At 43.5% G+C, this 23,326-nt stretch overlaps 1 protein-coding gene across 1 annotated transcript in view; it reads right to left on the bottom strand.

Moving 5' to 3' along the window:
• The window catches only part of LOC125018036 (kalirin-like), a 78,987-nt gene extending 56,922 nt beyond the window's left edge, over positions 1-22,065 (bottom strand). Inside the window, 3 exon segments of the mRNA XM_047601651.1 lie at positions 993-1,107; positions 2,816-2,890; positions 21,767-22,065. Of these exon segments, the coding sequence (XP_047457607.1) occupies positions 993-1,107; positions 2,816-2,890; positions 21,767-21,833 (257 nt within the window). The 5' untranslated portion in view covers positions 21,834-22,065.
• Between the last annotated feature and the right edge of the window lie 1,261 nt (positions 22,066-23,326).

The raw sequence follows: 23,326 nt of genomic DNA, 5'->3' as shown, positions 1-23,326 counted from the left end.
GGGAGGCTAGGAGGAGCTACTATTAGCTGGGAAGCTAGGAGGAGCTACTGTTCTCTCCCCTGAATCAGCTGATTAGTTGAGGCTTCTGTGTTTACATTCATCACTTCCTGGTTCCCTGAGCTGTCAGCCAATCCGAGGGCTCTATTCTGTCTGATGCTAGCGCTCAGTGGCCCTGATGTGTGCTTGTTAGCATCTCTAATCATTTAAACTCCGCGCTGGGGGCTGACTCCTCTGAGCGTGCTCAGACCGGCCGGCTGCTGTCTGCTGCAAACACTGCAGCTTTCACACGGCTGTAAATCAAACGCTCCTCTTCTTCTCTGCTTCCCCAGAGAATAAAGGAGCGTTTGATTCCACAGCGAGGACGGCCCTGAAGCACTCGACATGCTCTCCACCCTCCACTCCACCAGCCCGGCTCTGAGTGGAGAGCTTCATAGAACGGTTCATAGAACGGTTCATAGAGCAGTTCACAGAACGGTTCACAGAACGGTTCACAGAACGGTTCACAGAACAGTTCATAGAACGGTTTACAGAGCGGTTCGTAGAGCGGTTTATAGAACGGTTTATAGAATGGTTCACAGAACGGTTAACAGAGTGGTTCATAGAACGGTTCATAGAACGGTACACAGAGCGGTTCACAGAATGGTTCATAGAGCGGATCATAGAACGGTTCACAGAACAGTTCACAGAACGGTTCATAGAACGGTTCTTAGAACAGCCCGGGCATTTGTTTAGTTGGATTCTAAAAACCAGAAGAACAAACTACGCTTGATTTTAAAAAAGAAAGAAAAAAGGGAAGAGTTCTATTGGGTTAGTCAGGTTCTACTGGGTTCTACTTGGTTAAATCAATCAGGTTCTGTTGGGTTAAATCAGGTTCTACCAGGTTCTTTTGGGTTCTACTGGGCTAAATCAAGTTCTAGTAGGTTCTTTTGGGTTCTACTGGGTTAAATCGGGTTCTGCTGGGTTCTGCTGGGTTCTACCGGGCCCTGGCGTACCTGGGGACCGTGGACAGGTAGGTCACCAGCCTCCTCAGCTCCTCCTGTTTTATTCTGTCGTGGTTGCTCCGGGCAGGAAACGTCAGGATGGGTCCTCCTCGTTTATCTCGACCTCCTGCAAAGAAAGAACAAACCACGACTCCTCGTTTATCAGCAGCAGTAAAAAGAGAAAAAGAAAAAGGTTCTACAGACGTAGTTTACTGCATCCGTGAATGGAAGAAGAAAGAAAGAAACTTCTTCTCTTGATCTTTTTTTTACTCCTGCTAAATTTCTTTTTAACCCCCTACTTTCTTTTCACTCTTCCACCTCCTCATTTATCTCCTCTGCTCCTTCTTAATCTCTTCAAAGTCCTCCTCCTCCTCTTCATCAGTATAAACTCCTCCAGTGGCTGGTGTTTAGACGTAAAACTCATGGATCTGCTGTTATTCCGTCTCCATGGAAACGCTGGTTCTGCAACCGCATCAGCGGTTGCAGAACCAAACTCGTCCACCGAGGGGAGCTGTGTTCTGGTTTCACCCCACCTGTTCAGTTGTTTGGCCTTTTTCAGACCGTTTGCTTGTCTTGGCTCAGGCTGAACTCCCTCAGGTTCATGTTCAGCTCTGCAGCTTTAACACGACTCTGATCTCATCTCATCTGAGTTCAGTCTGAACATGATCTGTGTTTTACACAAGAAACACAAACATATTCCCTTAAAGTATTATGCATCCTTAAGTTTTCTACATTTCTTCATAAAAATGACTCAAAACTTCCTGAAAGTCTATAGAGAAACACAATATTAAACTAAAATGAGCCAATATTAAATATCAGACAGGAGCTCCTCTAGATTAAATGTGTTTCCATCAACGTGATGAGACTCAGGTCCTGGTTTAGTTTCTATAAATCAGGGATTTGTCTCATGTTTGTGTTGAAGTGTGTGATGACAACAGATCAAAGGAGATTTGTGAGGAGCTCAGAAAAAGAGTTGTTGTTGCTCATCAGGCTGGAAAAGGTTCCACAACCATCTGTAAAGAGTCTGGAAGCCACAAATAATCCACAGAGAGTCAGACAGATTGAAGACGACTGTTCCCCTCCACAGGAGTGGTCCACCAACAAACATCACTCCATCATAGTGGGAGAGGAACCAGAGGAACCCAGGGGAACTTCTAAGCAGCTAAAGGCCTCTCTCACATTGGCTGATGTTCATGTTGATGAATCCACTCAACAACCAAAGACACTGCTCTCTGTCCACAAAGGACATGTGGGACAATGTTTAGTGGACAGATGAGACCAGAGAGAATAGTTTGGTTTAAATGTTTGGAGATGAACCAACACTGCATTCCAGCATCAGAACCTCATCCCTCCATGAAACATGGGGGCGCTAATGTCCTGGTTTGGGCCTGTTCTGCTGCATCTGCTCATCATTGATGGACCAATGAACTGTGAATTCTACCAGTGAACTCTGAAAGAAAATGTCCCGTCTCCTCTTCCTCTCATTGGTCCAAACTGACTGCTTGTCAGGTTCTATTTTCTCGGGGATATGGACGGCGCCATCTTGTGACTTTGTAGCCAGAGTCTGATCAGTACGGTTAGAGGGCGGAGCCACGATATTAATGCCCCGCCCACACCTCCTCCAGACTCACTGATGTTAATTAATCACAGGACCTTTTTATGGAGTGGTTGTCATGGCAACTGTTTGTTGCCATTATGTGTATTTGGTGGTTTAGCTTGGCCCAAACTCCACCCACTAACCTGGAGGGGGTGGAGCTTATGACCAGCCACCAGGGGGAGCTCTACTAGCTTTGCTTCATATTTGTATAGGGTCTGTGGTTCTGACCGACACTCACCTGAGACGAAGGCGACTTTCTCCTTTAAGACAGGAAGGACATCAGACGCCTTAATGCCTTCAGTCCTGAACGAGCCTGTGAAGAGACCGAGGAAAACTTTTAGCATTTAATCCCATTATCAGATCAACATTCCTGCAAAAGACAGAGAGAGAACCCGGACACGCATGACGTTGCTGTTACCTTTTACCTTTTTATACATGATCACATGATGTGTCTGCAGAGCACAGAAGAAGAAGAAGAAGCCAACATGTCTTTATTTTTCTCTCAGTTCATCTGTTCATCCGTCTGTCATGTTATGAAACCTCTCTCTGTCTCTACCCTCCCCTCGGTAGAAAACAAGTCCAAATGTCCAGCGTCCCGCTGTGACTGTGTGAGTCCTGGCTGCTACACATTCCACAGCGAGACGTCCAAGTCAGCAAAATCTATCGAACCAGAGAGAGGAAGGTAGAGAGACACTGACCACGCACAGTCTGAGTACCTGCTTCACGTTCATGACACTATGGTTTGGCTTTTCAGTTCATCAGGTACAGATGATCCATCTATCTATCTATCTATCTATCTATCTATCTATCTATCTATCTATCTATCTATCTATCTATCTATCTATCTATCTATCTATCTATCTATCTATCTATCTATCATCCATCCATCCATCCATCCATCCATCCATCCATCCATCCATCTATCTATCTATCTATCTATCTATGTGAATGTTCTGTCTGCACCACTGGAGCGATTACATTTCAAACTACTCCATAAAGTCATTTATTATTAAATGCACGTCCGTCATTGGAACGTATTTAAAACGGGGCTGAGATGGAGCCTCAGGGCCACGTTATTTTTAATTAATAATTTTACTATTAGCTTCCAGAAATAAAACAACCAAAAATGATTAGTCACAATAATAATCATAAATGAGAGTGTGTCTCTGTGTTTGTCTTTGTAATAAAACGTAAATTACTTGCATAGAAAAACAGTTGTGTTAACACTAACTTGTTTAGGCATCAGCTGTAATGGGCTAATGATAAAACTGCTAACAGCTAATGTCCGACCTTTGACCTCAAATCCAAAAAAAAAAACAAAAGAACATGCAAAACACCTTCAGTTATAATTGATCCTGATCTAAACTTTGATCGTCACATTCATTTTATCATCTGAGGAAGAGAGAAACGGAAAAACGAATTCATGCATCTGGATCGGAACGTCTTCTGTCTGGTGGATCCAAGAAAGACGTCTGTGAGTTCCAGATAGATCTGAAGCTCAGACCTGATTAAATATATAATACTCAGTGAATATATGTGTGAAACAGAGTCACATTCACTCTGCTGGTTGTTGTTATTGTTCTATTTTTCACTGAAGAACGTAAAAACTAAAATATAGAAGCATTTAAGTTGAACTTACTTCCTCCCGCTCCTTTTCAAATATAGTGCACATTTCTTTCCCCTATGATTTATTTTACAATCATTTATCTTTTTAATTTGAACATATTTAAATAAATACAGCTCAATCAGTCAATCTATCAATGAATGAATTAATAAATGAATGAATGAATCAATCAATCAATCAATCAATCAAGTTCCAGTTTTTTTTTTTTGAAGAAAAACAGTTAATGTAATATGTTATCGCTTCATGGCTTATATACTTTAATGAATTATTCTCCTGTGCTGTTTCTCACCAGGAAACCAGGACAGAGCAGATAAAGAGAATTATGCAAATACTTTCAACTGTCAACGCACAAAAAAAACCTGAACTTGTTTTACTGTGTAGCAGCACAACGCAATGACACACCCTGAGTGTTTGTTCTCATCCTGAACAACATAAAAAACTAAATATGTCTCTAAAGGTTCTTGTTACAAGGGCCACAGTGTAAAGAGTTAGAGGTAAGAGTTTGTCCTCTGTCCACATGTCCTCAGGTGTGTCTGAAGTCAAGGAGTCGCTGGAGGAGCAGAAGCCGTAACTGCATCATTTCATTTCTATTTAATTTGTTTTTTAGGAGAGCGGTTCTACGTTCTAAGGACCTGCAGGAGGAGCATCTGTTTTTAGTTCATGGGCATTAACCTGTGATGCAGTTTCTTGTTACTTGTGTCTGAGCCGACCAGGTCTAAACCTGAAATCTGAATCTGAATTATTCTGTTCATATAGATTTTTAAATGGCCTCTGTGAGCGCTGAGGCTGCAGACTAGTTCCTGTTTACGTCCTTCACCTCTCATAGTGTCTCTGTCTTCATTTCCAGAACATAATCTTTTACAAAACACTTTATCAACAGCTTGAGCTCAGTGTCTTCCTCCTTCTGCTGCTGTCCAGCCGCTGTCCGCCTGAGACGCTCATGTTAGCATGTTAGCATGTTAGCACGTTCTGAATGAAGCTTAAAAACACATGAACGGAGCTCAGACGTCTTCTCTGTGTCTCTGGCTTCACCTGAACTCACTGCAGAGGATAAAAGGCCAGAGACACAGTCACAGTCACAATAAGAGTTCATGTCGCTCAGAAAGTCTCTGTCACAACTGAAATACTCCAACATTATTAACATTATTAATATTCTGTGACTGGAGAAGGAGGAGAATAAAAAGGAGGAGGAGGAATAGATAAAAGTAGGAAAAGAAGAAGAGAAAACAGAAGAGGAGGAGTAGGAGGAGAAGAAGGAGGAGGAGAGTTTAGCTAGCGGCTAGCAGCTAGCCACTAGCAGCTAGCTCAGGGGAGGAACTGTAAAGTGATGATGCTGAGGCTGCTGGAGGATATAAACGCCAGCTTTACGTTGACGTGTGGACAGACTGAAGGACTCGGCTCCGCCCACATCCACAGAGCTCCCTCTAATTATTTTCAATAACGGCTTCATGCAAATTAAAAAAAAAGAAACTGGCTGCAGCATGTGTCACATTCACCCCGGGTAGAGGGCAACAGGTGAGGCTGTGGGCGCCGCGGCAACAGCTGCCTCGACAACCAGCCCTCGTGTGTTGCCACGGAGACACGAGTTTAATGTTAGAACACCTCACGAGTGACAAGTAGTCAGTGACGTCCTCCCTCCTCCTCTAACCTGGACTCTAGAGACCAGATCACCGGCCACACCTGGACTCACCTGACAGCACCACTGAACATGAATAATTCATGCTGAATATATTCACAGGAGAACCACATCCATCACTACTCTGCCTCTGTCTGAAAAACTACAACTACCAGAGACTCGCAGCTCTACCGCTGTTACCATGGTGACGACAATGAGCATTAAACCATTAAAGGAAGGAAGGATGGAAGGAAGGAAGGAAGGAAGGAAGGAAGGAAGGAAGGATGGAAGGGAAGAGGGAAGGAAGGAAGGAAGGAAGGAAGGAAGGAGAAGTCCATCTTATTAGGGACAGAAAACCAGAGACTCTCAGCTGTTCTGCCGTTACCACGGTGACAACAATGAGCTCTTCCTCCTCCCATTAAAGCCGTAAAGCCGAAGGCCGTGGAACCCAGAATACTGTGGAGGAAGACCTTGAACATTTCTATGAACGTGTGAGTCATTCCCGAGGCTGCAGTAGAACTACTTCATCTGTCACATCCAAACAAGAGGAGAAAAAAACACACTTCCTGGAGGGTTTTTATCGGGCTGAGTGTTTATGTTCTCTGACTCATTCAGGAGGAGCCAATCGAATGGAAGCGTCTGTCGGAGGGTGACGCCATCGAGAGGGCTGCTTTCCAGCCTCATGGAGAGAAGCCATCTGGAGGCAGCTGACTCAGCACAACACCAGCAGCTCAGACTGGACCTCTCTGGACCAGGTTCAGGCTCTGGACCAGGTTCAGGCTCTGGACCAGGTTCAGTCTGAGTCCACTCAGGTCAAAGGCTGCGGTCAACAACATAAACATAAAACAAAGAAACAAAGAAAACTACATTTTCTTGACATCGAAGTGAATAAAAGTAAAAACGACGACTCTCTGGTTCCTGTTTCCCGACTGTTTGTATTTATTCCTCCATCAGTGGGAGGGTTCAGTATTTATGTTCTACCTTAGATCTGAAAACACACTCTGGCCTTTTCCTCTTGGAGTCACAGGTTTTCATTTGGAAACACTGACACTAAAACATCACCGGAGCATTTTATCTTTAATTTTATTTAGATCGACTAATAAAAGAAAGAATTCTGTTGAGCGTAAGTTGGAGCACATGCACGATGTCGGATAAACAGTTAGTGTGTTTATTTTGGATTCAAACAGCTGATTAGCAAACTGGAGCATCTTTAGCTAAAGATAGCGAACAGTGTGAATGGCTCAGGCTCCAAACTAGAAACAAGTAGATTTATATTAATAGAAGATGAAGAGTTGAGACAGTAATGAGATGAAAAGAACTTGTTCCTATGCAGGTTTTGTACAGTTTTGCCGATACAATTGATTTTTATTTACTGTACTTTAATATATTTATATAATTATTTAATTATTTATAATATATTTTCCTAGACTTTTACTTATATTTTATTAAAGTAATTTTTACTTGAAATTTAGTTTTATTTTACTTTACTTCGATCTTTACTTTTATTTTTATTTTATTCGTTTTTTATTTTTTTTATTTAATTTTATATATTACATTTTAATTAATTTATTTTATTTTTAATAAAGTTTGTCTAAGTCAAATGCTCAAACAAACACAAAAAAACAAATACAAGCATATTTTATTTGGATTTAAGATAATTCGTCTCAGACAGATTTCAGTTTTTGCTGTGACACTGCTGTGTTAAATCCACTGGATCCACTGGTTGGAGCTGAACAGTAGCTGTTGGACTTTTCAAATGAAGGAATTCCATTATGCAAACAATCACAGTGGAACAAAGCCCTGTCTATTAGCAACCTTTTGCTACATATATATATATATATGTGTGTTCTCATGGACAGTTTCAGTTATTGTAAAGGAATAACAAGTGAAGACGTGGAGGAGACCCGGCTGGACGCTCAGGCGCTCACGCACACATGAACATGATTAACCAGAGGTCAGAGGTCAAGAGGAAGCAGAGGCGCGTTCTTCGAGGAACGTCAGCGGCCGAGACGAGAAGGAACCAAATGTTAAAACATGGAACACGTGTTTGAGCTATCAGATGAAACTCACTCTGTCTCTGGATCAGCTTTCAGTCTCCAGACAGCAGCTGTCTGAGAGGAGGAAAACTTAGACTGAGCGGTCAGAGCTGGAATGTGAGAGTGTGGTAACGCCGCATTCACTGGATCAACAAAGCATCGCATTATACCAATGATTATTAGTCGTGGTTTTATATAATAATAGGTGCTTTTGACGATCAATACGTGATTGTAACCACAGGACGATGGAGGTGGGTGGAGCCGGGCAGAGCATCAACAAGACAAACAAAAAATATACAAAACTGAATAAAATCATAAAAGCTGACAACGTTTACAGAATTCAAGTCACAATTCTGTAAACGTTCTTAACATTTCATAGAAGATTATCTTGCTCATGCTAATGCTTCAGCTAACACTATTTTCATTAGACTGAACACAGCGGATAGTGTTAGCTAACCACCGCATCTTATTTATGTTACATGCTAACTATCAGCTAACAGTATTTTACTTTAGACGGACATACACTCGCTACTAAAGTTAGCAACAAATTGCTAAGACAGTGTAATTTCGTCTTCATATAAAAGCGTTAGTATATTGTTATTCATGCTAATGCAGCAGTCAACGCTAACAGCTGAGGTCACTTTATACTATATTCACTGGACAGGCTAATTTGATGCTAATCTGATGCTAATTTATGCTAAGGTAGTGGTTAATTGTATCTACTTATTTCAGCTTAATGGAGCAATAGCTTTTAAAAAGATAACAGAGTTTATAAGACGGGGGTTTGCTCTCTGTGTTCAAAAATGTTGTTTGTAGAACTTTTTTAATAAAATACTACTTAAAGAATTCACAAAAGCACAAGTTCGCAAAAAAATCTGACAGGTGATACAGCGTTGCACATGCAAGAGGAGTTGAAACACAACAGATTCACTCAGCATTATTATTGGCTGATCTACACTCGGTTTTTGAAAGAATAATAAGAATGCATCAGTGGAGGGCAACACGAGCCTAGAGATGTTAGCAGCAGCCAAGTAAAACTAAAACATGAGTTGATCCTCATGTCGTGCCTCCGGGGCAGCGCTACCCTGGACAGGGTCGACTCAAAGCTTCAGCTGCAGCCTGTTAAAGAGATGACAAGGCTCACTTTGGTTTCCATCCAGCTCGGCCTGTCAGCAGGCAGCAGGATCACACGCTGCCCTTTTCTCTGCTGTCTCACTAATAATGTTCTACTCCCTAATGAATTCTGGATGAGCATCAAAAGCGTAAAAACAGTGAGACTACGTTCTCAGATGGTCGCTGCAAAGCCACAAAGATCAGATGGTATAAAGGATTAATGTTTCCACTCTCTTTCTCTCTGTTCTATAAATACGCTGCAGTAAGCCAGGTTCTGTTCACTCAATTACAGCCTGACACAAGTGTTCCTGTACGGCTCTGTGTGACTGCCGCCTCCTCTGAATGAGGTTTAATTGGAGCTCGGTTCAGAGACAACCAGAAGGTAGAAGCACTACCAAACAGCAAAGGCAGGAGAGAAACGTCGCCGAGAATTACCACAGAGGACGAGAGGAAGGATGAAAGAGGGAGAGCTGTGAATCAGCCCCAGCTGCTCCACTCGTTCAGTCTGCATGGAAACTATGAACTTTGAGAATGAATGAAATTCAGGATTTCAATGCACATCAATGCACAACTGCAGCAAGAGTCTCCTGCAAAGAAACCACTGTGGTTGACTGGAGTGACACGCACTGATTCACAGTGCTGAGCCAAACCACAGGATGCTAAATCTTCTCTCCGAGACGCTCAAAGTTTTAATGTCAGCTGAAGTTAAACCGAGGACAGTCAGTAAACCAGAAAACTGGTGAGTAACATAAATAAATCATTTGGGGAATACGCTCTCGTAAGGCCTGGACATCAAACAACGCACAACTCCTGTGTCGGGACCAAAAAGCTGCACTTGAACGCGCCACAAACAGCCAATGACCAGCTGGTACAAACATTCTGCACCTGAGAAGAAATAACTCTTCATACCAGCAGGTGGCAGTAGTCTGGATTCATCATTCATAATCTACAGGAAGAGCTACTGTGCTACTATTAGCTGGAAGGCTAGGAAGAGTTACTGTTAGCTAGGTGGCTAGGAAGCACTACTGTTAGCTGAGAGGCTAGGAAGAACTACTATTAGCTGGGAGGCTAAAAAGCTAGGAAGAGCTACTGTTAGCTGTTTGGTAGGAAGCGCTACTATTAGCTGAGAGGCTAGGAAGCTAGAAAGACCTATTGTTAGCTGGGGGTTAGCAGGAGGTTTGAAGAAGGTTAGAAAGCTAGAAAGTTGAATTTTGGTGAGAGGCTTTTAGCTAGCTGTTAGCTAGGAGGCAAAAGTTGAACCTCAGCTGACCTCTCCTCACGCTCTGCTAAGCTAACGATCTGCTGAGGGTCAAACACGCAGTTTAATAAAGTAATTTGCTAAAATTACAAATGTGAGGCAACAAACCAGAGAGCAGCTTCAGGCCAAGTGTGTTCACACAGAAATGAACCAAAGTTAATGTGAAACTAAAGACTTATCCATATTTATCTTTAGCATAATCGTCGTTATCAACCAGCTGCAGTTGTCTCGGGCTCAGGGATTTAAAAGTCTTTAAAAGTGTTCTGTTCTGTCAGACAGTTTCTGATCCTCATCTTGTCTCCAGAAGCACAAACAAGAACAAGAGGCGTTTCCTGAAGTCGTCCTCTCGCTGACGGACGTCCTGCTTCATAAAAACAGCATTAGCATCAGGTGGAAACAGACATGGCAGGATTTCCCTGTAAGTCTCCTGGATCTGTCAGACATGCAAGTGGAGGTTTAGCGCTGGGTTCAAGGAGACTGTGTCATGGAGAGAAATGAACTTGTTTGTTGTCTAACAGAATTGTTCCTGTTTGGGCAGAGGAGGCGTTCAGGAACAGTGTGTTGTAGAACAGAGGTGTTAAACTCATTGTATTTGGTTTTATTTGATTTTGAAGTGGAGTCAAACCAGTAAAACAACAGCACAATAACCTATAAGTAGAGACAACTCCATTTGTTTCAATGCAAAGAACAAGTGAAGTAAGTACATTTAATAAAATATCCTTTAAAATGAGATTTCACAGTGTTTTGTGCTGTGAGTGATTTAATCATCTTGATGTGTCAGCCTCGTGAGGTTAGAGTACGACAGTGGATTACAAATCAGGGATACCAGACTAGACCCTCTGGTGTGCTGTTTTTGGCCCACGGGCCGCGTGTTTGACACCTGTGTTGTAGAGAGTACTGTATGTCACCCACGTATTGGCAGTTTGATGAGAAAGCAAGGAATAAAACCATGACCAGTTTCCCTCAACTATTTTTACTGCAAAAACTTTTTCTTCCATCTGCCAAAATCCCGAAATAACTCCACACCAGAAATCCCTTCATACTTTCATCAGTCGTCATCGCAGTTTATAAAGAACACGTGCTTTTCCTAGACCTCGTTTGCTCGACTTCTTCCCGGGTACGCACAAAAACACACAGTAGTTTCCTTGTTTACTAAGAGCAGCCAATAAAGTGTTTTACTGCCGTGTCGTACAGGATGAGAGGCTAATTACCGACTGCAGTGAACTAATGAGCGACTGCTGGGGGGAGGGGGGGCAGATGTACACGCACCTTTAACCTGAAACTAACTACATACATCTAATTCAGTCACAATTAATGAATTCATTAGTACAGGCTGCCTTGTTCCTAAATCTGGATCATGTCTCCAAGTCTCCAACCATGTGTTCCTGGTTCTGGTCCAGTTGTAGGTAAAGATCCATTAGAGGCAGCAGCTGATACAATATTCTACTGACCACATGGTGGCGCTGCTGCTCATTTACACACAGACTGAGGACTTAGAGATGGACAGTCTGGTTCAATCAGGAGAGACTCTCAGATGAAACAGCTGAAGAACAAATCCCTGGCAGAGAACCAGTCTGGGGCTGAGTCCAGGTCCAGAGGTCCGGAACTGGACCAGCAACAACACAAGGCTAAATGTTTGAGATCGTCTGAAACTCATCAAGGCTGCTTTCTTTATGAGATCTCAGTGAGGACAATATCAGTGCTCAGACATTTTTGAGAAGACTGGAGGCAGGACAGAAAAAAAAGAAGAGCCTCAAAGACAGGAAGTCATTCATGAGAATGTAGGCGAGACCGTTTCAGCTGGTAGCTTTAAGCTAGGCTAACGTAGCACAGGCTGCCCCCGTTTGCTTTATTAAAACTAGAGCTGTCAAAGTTAACTCGTTAATTAATCATGATCCTGATTAATGTGATTAATGAAGCATCTGCAGCAGAACGACTGTGAACGTGTCTCAGTTTGTCCAAGTAGCGTTAGCGTTAGCACCAGCTGATCCGGTAGTGACAGGCAGCAGAACCAACCCATAAAGATGGAAGACGCTAAACAGCACGTTGGTCCTCTCCATGGGACATTTGAGGACAAAGACACCAAGAGGGACCAGTGGAGACACATAAAGTATCATCACACTCTGCAGGAAGGAGTTTTCTTTCCAGCTTCAAACAGCACATGAACCAAGCCAAGCATACGTTAGCCGGGGATTCTGCTAGCACTTGGGCTAACGCGGCTAACAGCTGGAGACAAACCAAGACAAACCAGGACAAAGACAAGCTGCCAATGCTGCTGCTAATATGTGTCCACTCCTGCAGCCACTGTTCACTGGGAGACACTGTTCTCAATAAGAAGCGTCAGCTCTGCTCTGGTTGGACAATGTCCACAAGTTAGTTTGTCTCCGTAGCAACAGGGACACACTAATTTCAATTCAATTCAATTCAGTTTTATTTATATAGCGCCAATAACAATACAAATTGTCTCAAGACACTTCACAAAAACCAGCCTGAAACCTCCAGAGCAGCCTGAGGGAAAAATCCCTTCAACAGGAAGAAACCTTGAGCAGAACCAGCTCATATGGAGGAACCATCTGCTGAAGACCAGCCGGGTAGAATCAGAGGCGATAGAGAGGAAATGTGGACACATGGTGGACAAAAAAAGACACAAAAAGTTGTTGAAGGAGCTCAATCAACACGTTCAGTGTTTGAGTCTGTTTAATATAGATCAAATGTGTATGATATTTAATTGTGATTATCAACCCTGAGATTAATCTGATTAAACATTTTACGCATTTGACAGCACCAATTAAAACCTTATATTTAGAGCAGTCTACTGGGGACGTCCCTGCTCTGAACACATCTCACCTTAGAAGATTCTTAAGATTCTTTAGGACTTAGATTCTTTACCACTGTCAACTCTGAACTCTGAGGGGAAATCATTTCCTAGAAGACATCATTATTCTAAGGATGTTCGACCTGTGAACTCCTCAAAGCGTCGGACATGTCTGACTTCTTCTCTCTGCAGCGTGAGCTACTGAACAAATAAGAAGCTCCAGTGGATGGTTCGCTCTCACCGTTTCCTGTCAGACTGATCCTGTGTGGCTTCTAACAGCCCTGTGGTGCTCTGTCGATCAGGGTGAAAGCTTCCTGTGTCCCACACACACCTGCCCACGGCCATTAATGACATGTAGTCTATCAGCTGGTCACACTCCTCACACGCGTGTCTTTAAAAGGTCTCTGTGATCGATTAGAGTCAGAACTGAGGCTCATTACATTTACACACTCACCACATGGCTGCAGCTGTCTGAGGAAGGCTTTTAAGGAGGGAGGGGACAAAGGGGGGAGGAGGTGGGGGAGGAGAAGGAGGAAATGCTCTCTTTGTATTTATCCATCTAACACTCTTCTTTCTCTCTCTTTCTGAGCCGTTTGTCCCCCGGTGGGTAATAAGAGCTAATCCACTTAAGCTGCCTCTCTCTGTTCCTGTCTGTCACCCCAACATCACAAACACAAACACACCAAAACACACACACACACAAACACACACACTTTATTCTTCACACCCATCTGCCACTGGGGTGTGGGAGTGGGAGACAAAGAGGGAGACGGAGGGAGGGAATCCCTGCCTCCCTCCTCTCCTCAGCAGCATCTTATTGTTCCTGATGACAGCAGGGGTGAGACCCTCCTCCGTCCTCCCTCCTCCCTCCTCCCTCACCCTCACCCACAAACACACACTCCTCAATAATAGATGCGTAGCTCCTCCTCCTCCCAAGTTTCCTCATCGTGACTCAGGACTGAAGCCTGGCTTAAAGGAACAGGACGCTGTGTGAGCTTCATGGAGCCTGGTCCTGGATGGAGGTGAGAACCGCTGGATATGTGAAAACCAGCAAAGCCTTCCCTTCTGGCCTAAACGTAATGCTACTAAAGTCTTCCCAAAAGCCTTTTCTTTTCACGTCTGTCTCTCAGCTGCATCTCTCAGTTTTTATCTGTTCATATTTCAGTCGTCATTTGTTGCTTAAGTCAAATAAATCTGTCTGGACCTTCACAGTTAAACCTGCAGGCGACTAAAGCTTCAAACACGGAGACGGATTTTATGTGACCCCCACATTTAGTCTAAAAGTCCAGCGCACAACTGGAGCATGTAGCTCAGGGAGCGTCGACAAATGTCTGTCAACTACCATCAAAGCTCAAAGAAGAAGAAGAGGAAGATGAGGGACCAGTCACAGCCCAGGATGTGACGCCCGTCTCTTTACTGGGAGGGGTCGTCACAACGACAGCTTTGCAGGCGGTCGCAGCCGCATACATCAAGTAGAAAAAGGAAAGCTGACAACGAATGCTGCTGCTTCCAGAAAAGCCGGTGAACCAACTATCTGAAAACATTAAGGCCTTTGGGACGAAGCTGCAACTTTCCCAGAGACATTTGTCACTAACACAACCCTGCACTCAGCTTTGTGAAGCGGCCTGGTTGGCTCCAGGTGTGCAAACGAAGGGATACGCAACAGTCATGTTTCTGGATTTTGCCGCCATCTAAAAGGACACGTTGATATGGTCCTCCCCCTTCACCGATGTCTCCACTTCACCTACAGAGCAGACTGAGCTTCACAGCGACAGTGACACCAGTTATGAACTCAAACAAGAACTCGTGGAGATCAGGACATTTGACACATGTCTCACGGCTCTGGACGAACCAGACCTGCCCTATGTACTGACATCTGGATCTGTTTCTCTCTTCTCATTAACGTCAGTATCTACTGCTTCGTTAGAGCCCTGACGTGTTCATCTCAGTTACATTTGGTAACTTCAGTGTCTGTTGCATATAAATGAAAATATTAAACAGCAGAATACGTACGTGTGTTTCTGTTTGTTTTTTATTGTTGTCTTCAGACGCGTCCACAGGGACGGGTACCGTTACAGAACTAAACAAGTGCTTTATACAAGAAGAATGAAAGAAGAATGAAAAATAGAAACTTCCAAAAACGGAGCCTTTTTATTTTTAAGGTATTTTGTGACGTGCAAGTTGAACAGAATATTAATTTAAATAATATAAATAAAACTAAGACAAAGCAGCAGAGACACTAGATTTCTGGTGTTTTAGTAAAATGCTGAATCTAATTCCAGAAGTTCCATCTTTAGAGCTGACGTCCAGACAAACTTTAGACAAACGTTTGGTCTGAGACATTTTGAAGGTTCACTTCCATCCATGCAGGAGAAAAACTGACGTGACTTTTGTTTTTGTTTTCAATAAAGTTCTGGGAGGAACAAAAAAAGCTAAAGCACCAAAATGAATCAGTGAAATCTACGTCTTCTCGTGTGGTTACTGCTGTTTGCACTGGTGCCGTCATGTATCACACACCAGTGTGAGTATCGGACCCTAAATCCTAGACCGTCCTGTAGCATCAGCTCCGGGTCCAGAATCTGTTAAAAGGCTCATTACTAATGAACAGACGTGGATGAATGAATGTTCACTAGGTGGTCTTTAACAGACCCAGGACTCATTGTGGGCTCACACCTGGACTCACTGAAGACGTATCATGAAGGTCTGGTTTATGTTCCAGGACTAGACAGGGTGGTGTCATTAGGCTCCATTCAAACAGCAGCTTCCCGTCATTAGCTGTGATCCTCCTGCATCGACTCATTTAAACGAAGACACCTCCTGTCGTCTCTGAGAGTCTGACTGCACGTTAATCTGCCTCTAAACCTGGAGGAGGAGCACGAGGTGACTGGATTACATCTCATCCCATCAGTCAGCACCGACCCTGACTGTAACTGATCCACTTCAGACCAACTGCATTCAGCTCCACCATCAGAGTCCACAAACACTTTGAATGTAGGCGGACCAGCCCGTCTCTATATGCGAAGGAGGAGGAGGATCGGAAGAAAAAGTAGGAGGAGGAGGGAGAAGAGAGAATGAAGGAGGAGGAGGAGAAGAAGAAGAAAGAGGAGGAGGTGAAGAAGAAGAACCCAGTATCTAACCATGTTCGATGTGTAACTGCAGTGATTCCAGACTTTGAGAAGGAAAAACTTCAGGAAGCTCCAGGAGACCAACTCTAGGACCAGGGCAACACATGTTTACATGAAGACACCCATCACTGCAGAACTGAAATAACAAAGAGGTCAGAGAGGAAACAACACTGCCGAAAACAGAAGAGACAAAGAAGAAGAAAGAAAGAAAGAAAGAAAGAAAGAAAGAAAGAAAGAAAGAAAGAAAGAAAGAAAGAAAGAAAGAAAGAAAGAAAGAAAAGGAGAACAAACTCCTCACCTGATATTTATTTATTAGGAGATAACCTGAACCTCTACTCTTGAACCAGGCTGGTTCTGGTTATTGATGGAGGAGAACTATGGAAACACAGAAGCTGATGCAGTTACATTTTAAAACCCTGCTGCCCAGTTACAGATATTCAGCCTTTAACAAATACACTGCTGCTCTAAATACAACCTCCATAAAGAAGCCGTCCATCCCAGACGTCTGCAGACGGTCCTCCACCGTCTCCCTCACACTTCCAGGAGCAGCAAACTTCCCCGAGAGCAGCTTCTCTCTTCGTCTCTACATAACGTCTCCATGGCTACAGACGTTACTCATGGCTTTCAGCAGATAAGCTGAGAAAATGAACTCTGATGACGTCGGCCATGCAGCTTTTAACCCTTTATAGGACACTCATCGAAATACTGAATAATTCAAAATGTGAGTGTTATTTCAGGGCATAAAAAGACAAATCCTTTAATGTTCCTGTGTTAAATCCAGATGAACACATGAGAACATCAGAGCTGATTCAGACACTTGTCAACAACATTAGGACACTTGTTCTTCTTCATGGTTCCTAATAAACCAGGTCAGAGGGGGACCTTGTAGACCACATTAGACCCTGATTAGACCTGACAACATTTCCTGGATCTTCTCTGATTGGCTCAATGAAAACCACATGACAATAAACCTCACTGAGAGAGACAATGACACAATTTAAAATTATGTGTGGAAGTTACCATATTTGATTCCTCGCCCCATAAAGGGTTAAAGCTGCACACACAGGAACTGAAGCTTCACCTGCCTCCAGCCTCAGACCGACTTCGCCTTCTCCCATAGATGAACTAAGAAGAACAAGGCTCCTGGTCGCCTCAATCAGAGCATCTGTCTGGGTCTGATTGCATGTGTGTGTAGGTATGAATGTGTGTGTTCCTGTTTCCGCCTGAAAATTCGGGATCCTATTTATAACCAGCTGATTAGCATAACACGGAGCCGCCGTCATCTTCCTGTGAGAGGCGCCGTGTTCTGACTGATTCTGGATGTTTTTCATTCCTCTGGGTAAAAGTTACTCCTTTTATTTTGATTCAAAATCTAAAGCAGTGAAACTTTCTCATAACACGTCCCAAGTGTTTCAGCCGCATGCAACGAGACCTCGGTGTGGTGAGGTCTGAATCAGACATCGCATCGAGTTTCAATTTTTACCAAATATATTCAAAGAGTCCAGAGAGACGGAGCTCAGGCTGTTCTACACTCAGTAGACCAGTGGACGAATGGAAATAAAGCAGAATGACCAGGATGATCACAAACAGCTGAGGACGAAGAAGAACATGGTTCTGGGTCAGATCTGTCTCTGTGACCCACGACCTCCCACCTGACGCCTCCTTCTACAACATCTACCCACAGTCTGAAGAAACTCAACCACAATTTAGACAGAGATCAGACAGACGAGCAGATACTGTGGAGGACGTTTTCCATGAACATTTTAGGAGGAAGAAACTGAGGAGGAGGAGGAGGAGGAGGAGGAATCAACGAGGCGTTCAGGTGCCCCCACACACAGTGGAGAATTTTAATGAGAGCTGGTACATTGAGTTTAAGTTCCTGCTTCTTTGTGCATCATCGTCTCAAATGAATGAGTCATCTTCCTCAAACATCAGCGAACAAAAGGCTCCAAACAAAATCACTCTTTGTTCTCTTAGTTATTGTACAGATGTCCTGACAGCTTCAGTGTTTGGGGAAAAACTGAACAACAACTGAATAAAGTTAAAAAAGTTCAAACAAATATGAGACTCAAGTAGAAGACAAAGAAGTAAAAGACAATAAAGTAGCAGTAGAAGAAGAGCCAGAGCCCTGGTGGTAACCACGCAATGATGGAGGTGTGAGCCACTCAGTACGTTTACCTGCACGTGAAAAAAAAAACGAATTATTGCCTTAATCCGACTTTAACTGGACAACTTAACTGCACGTAAACACGCTACTCGAACTAAAATCGTTCCTATCCCACTAAGACACCCAGATAATGAGACTGGAAATCAGTTTTCTCCAGCATGTATATGCCTTAGTCAGAGTTAAACTAGACAACGTGTGCTCATGCTGCACTGGTGTGTGATCCCAGCCTCAGTGTGTCATGCAGCTTTCTTTTGCAGACTTAAGCAACTGCTTTATTAGCACACAGTAACTGCCCCATACTCTGCCTTAAACCCCTGTTTCCTGTATCTTTTGGGTTCTATGAATAGCTCTCTGGTAGCATGTTGCTCAGTGAAGGACTGGAGTGCACGCTTTACATCGTCTTTCCTCCCTTTACAAATATCTGAAATAGTAACGACATACGCTGTGACGATTAGACATGTTTTCCTGACTCTATTGAACACAAGTGTTGTCCACGACACATGTCTGGGTCAGTAGCGACGTCACAAAGAGCAGCATTGAACACATGATATTGTTGAAGTCTTCTAACAGCATGTGGAGTTGTTGTCTGCCTTTCACAGTCACATATCGGCACCAGGAGCAGCACAAACATTACATACGAGATTAAAAAGCTGAACTATTATCCATCTGGTTGTTGTTTAAATGAATGACTCCAGTTGTTCATTATATGATGTAATCGGTCAACCAGAAAGGAGACCATATTAACCCACTGAAAAGACACACATCGCCCCCTAGTGTGTAGGAGGAGGACATGTTCCCGTCAGTTATTCCATTTTCTCCGCTGGGACTAGGACCTCATTCAGACAGTCAAATTTAGAGCATCGCTCCATTAAACTGTTACAGAAACACGATGTGTGGGGAGGTGGTAGCAGGAGATGATCTAAACACAATCCACGGAGTTCACTCAGGTCAAACAACAACAACAACAAACACTGGACGCTGTTTAAAAGAAGAGAAAGAAGAGTTTCCTGGAGACAAACCATCCAGAGAGGGTTAGGGAGTTTATGGCTGCGTTCAGATCAGGGGTAAAATAACTTGATCAGGACGTTTCTAGTCAAACTGTTTCCTTCCTGCCTCAGGGTCCTGGAGGCCTTCGTGTCCTGGAGGGACGGCAGACTGCAGCCAATCTCCTTCTCAGCTGCAGTCCGTCTTTGTGTTTGGCAGCGTCAGCACCAGATGGTGACGGAGGAGGAGGATGAAGAAGACAACCATCAGAGTCTTCGTCATCCTCTGCTTTAGCTTCAGGTGAAGCTCCACTAATGAATCTACAAGCTTCTACACTATTTTAAACACGGACTCATGCCCTGCTCCACTTCCACATCAGCGCCATCTGCAGCGTGAAGCCCAGAGTTAAACTCAGGATTAAAGCTCTTCAGGGTTCAGACTCCTCGTGTTATTTCAAAGTTTTAGTCTTTGTAGGTTTTATGCACAGCCTGGCCAAAAAGAAGTCACCACCAACAACAATAAAGCTCCTCCTCCCCTCTAGTATGTGAGTTTAGCTCCTCCCCTCTAGTCTGTGGGTTTAGCTCCTCCCCTCTAGTCTGTGGGTTTAGCTTCTCCCCTCTAGTCTGTGGGCGGAGCTCCTCCAGCTTTGACTCCATTGGTTCAATAAGAAGCTTCTCCAGTGTCTCCAGGTTTCTTCCATCTAGTGTTTTTAGTTCAGATCTTGTATTGATGATGTCAGAGTCTGAGTCTCCAGCTCATCCCAAACATTCTCTCTGGGTTCAGGTCTGGAGCCCCCCACATCATAGCACTGAGCCCCCAGACTGGTACAGTAGACACTAGACATGAGTTTCTAGATGTTTCCTCTGCTTGATGCAGCCACTGATTTGACCCTTCTCCTCCAGACTAACATCTTCTCCAACAGACAAACATTTTCTGTCTTTACACATGGTTGTTGAAGAAATGAGAAGCTCCTCATTGCATCAGTTGGTCTTAAAGTACTTGCTGAACTAATGATCCACCAGGAGGCGCTGGACTATGAGCTCAGTTACATCCAGGTGGAGACTTTTGTTTTTGGTCGGGCTGTGTATTTCTTTTATTAATACATTATTTTCTGCTCACATGACAATAAATATCTCGAATCTTGACAATTTTTTTAAAAAATAAAAATCAAACCCTGCATCTTCTGGTTACGAAGCAGGATGTTAGGTTTGGACCGGAGATCCAGGACACCACAGAAGCTCCAACTCTGATTGGATTTAAAAAGTCTAACGGCAAAAGCAAAAACTCATGAGAGATGAGAAAGTAGAGCCACATGTTTCCAAAGTGAAACGTCTCTAAATGAACTGAAGCATCCCAGAACCAGACCCATCCTCTGCTGCTGATCTCCTCCATCCTGATTCATTCTGAGATATTTCAGCGGCCGTCTTTTAAAACTCTCGACTCTTTTTAAAGCGTGGAGATTCTGTTCCTCCCTCAGGTGTCTAACCAGAGGAGGCAGGAGGTAGAAGATCAATTTGAAAATGAAAATCTAGTGTTTCTGTGGAGTGGACTGGAGGAGGATAAACAGCAGTGAATCCTTTTTCATAGACAGAAGACTAAAACCTCACCATAACTGGTTACCATCCACAGGAATACCTGTCTGTCACCTTCTCTCAGCCTCTGTAAGCACTACACTACCCATGATCCTCAGGGCGGAAGATCATGTTCACTGCTATCTGTCTATATGTCTAACTGACTCCAGAGTTTCTGCAGCAGATTTTCTCTGGATGTGATGGAGACCTGAGTCCTGGAGCTCCCCCTCCGTCCCACCCGGGGTCTCCCACAGAAAGGGTGCGTTTGATTTACTGAAGTGTCTCTGCAGGATTGACGGAGTCAGGGTGTGTCTGTCCCAGACTGATCAGACTCTGAGTCACTGATCCACAGCTGGCTCCAGGCTTTTTAATAATCCCTTCACGAGATCAATTCAACAACCTCACAAGGATCCAGATCACAATCAGTTCCTGAAATCTACCTAGAAACCAAGACAGGTCTCCTCTCAGCTGGAGCAGAACAAACATCAGTCTGGAGGAATATTAACGAGCTGACTCACTGATTAATAAATGAACCAATTAGATAACTGATTGATCGATTGATTGACAGGAGACATCCCCCGTCAAATGTGAACATCAGGACCAACCAGACATGTTGTGTTTTGTCTTTTTGTACCTGAATGCATCAGTACAACAAACGGTAACTCACACACGTAAACACACACACTAACACACACACACACACACACACACACACTCTCTGTCCTCCATGTCGTCTCCTCCTCCTCCTCCTCCAGCGTGCAGGACACATTTCCAGCTGCTGGTTTGATTTGATTCCTTTTGTGGAGACGATGAGCATCAACTCACACGCGCATACATGCACACGCACGCACACACACACGCGCGCCCCTGGCTCTTCCTACCCGGCTTGTAGAAGGCATCCGTGTCGGGGTCGCTCGGCGCCTCCTCGGCCGCCTCTGCGGGGTTCATACCGGAATCCGGTTCAATAAAATCCAGCGACAGACAAAGACGGACGGAGAAGCCTCGGCGCTTTTATTCCTCACATGTCCCCCGCTTCCCTCGCTCTGCCTCCATCACCCTCACCCTCTTTCTTCCCTTCTTTCTTTCTTTCTTTCCTCCTTTCGTTCGTCCGTCTCTTTGCTGGTTCAGGGCTGGCTTCGTTTCTCTCTATTGTTCCCGGTCCAACCTCCTCTCCGCTGTCCGCCAGGGTCTCTCTACCTCCCTCCCTCCCTCTCCCGTACCTCCCCTCCCTCCCTTTCCCCTCCCTCTCCCTCTCCCTCTCCCTCTCTCTCCCTCTTTCTCTTTCTCTCTCATTCATTGACCTTTATCAGCAGTTTTAAAATCAAACAAAGACTCATTCAGCACATCAACGTTAATTTATCTGTTTGTTTGTTTGTTTGTTTATTTAGTTTAAATTTGAATGAATTCATTTATTATTACATTTATTTATGTATTACTGTATTTATTAATTATATACATATATATTCATCATTTCCTTTAAACATTTTCTGTATCTAGTGTTTGATTTATTCATTTTCTTATTAATGAAACATTTCGTTTTGTATTCATTGTGTATGTATTATTTTATTTATTTGTTAATTGTTTTATTTCTTTAAGTTATTGTATTTATTTATGGCTGTATTTAGTTATTCTTTATTGTTTTATTCATTTATTCTTTTTATATCTAAAAAGCTCCCGCTGACTGATCACTTCTCACCAGGTTTCCTCAATGAACTGAACGAAGAAACAGATGAAAGAAGAACGAGGAGACAATGATCAGATGAACAGATGAATGAACCATAAAAAGGAGGAACAGCTCTAAAGGCATGAAGTACGAAGAAGCTGCTCCTCATCCTCCTCTTCCTCATTTTTCCTCATCTTCTGTCTCTGTGTGCTGCCGCCACCTTGTGGATACAACTGCACATAACACACAGGTCACGACTAACGCCTGCACACGTGAAGCCCCTGGTACCAAGTCCCACGGATCCACGGACACGGAAAAATATCAACCATCACTAGTTTTCTTCTGAATGAAATACTAACATGACAGAATGCACGGTTTCATACGGGAATGGCAGCAATGTTAAAAAATGTGGTTTGAATGGAAGTCTATGAGGGAGTCTCTGTTAATACTAATAAACTAACACAATCAAATCAATTCTAATGGTCAATGCTGACATGTTCAATTACCACCAAAGCCCCATCATCCTACTGTTTGATTTAGGGGAAATGATTTGTGATAACAATATATATTGATTATTGATGTATGAGGATCTTATGGCTGTTTTGCAAACGAAGGTGTCCATATTGTGCAAAATACATCACGAGAGTATAAATGACATCTGGGCTCAGCCAAAATGATTAAATAAAAAAAGTCCAACAAGAATTATAACAATGCCAGAGGAGAGCATAAGGGTGGAGACAATGAAGGTCAGTCAGTGCTGGACATTTCCAGAAAGACC

The sequence above is a fragment of the Mugil cephalus genome, chromosome 12 (genome assembly GCF_022458985.1).
Source record: "Mugil cephalus isolate CIBA_MC_2020 chromosome 12, CIBA_Mcephalus_1.1, whole genome shotgun sequence".
NCBI classification, from domain to species: Eukaryota; Metazoa; Chordata; class Actinopteri; order Mugiliformes; family Mugilidae; genus Mugil; species Mugil cephalus.
This window is presented reverse-complemented; position numbering and strand designations above follow the sequence as displayed.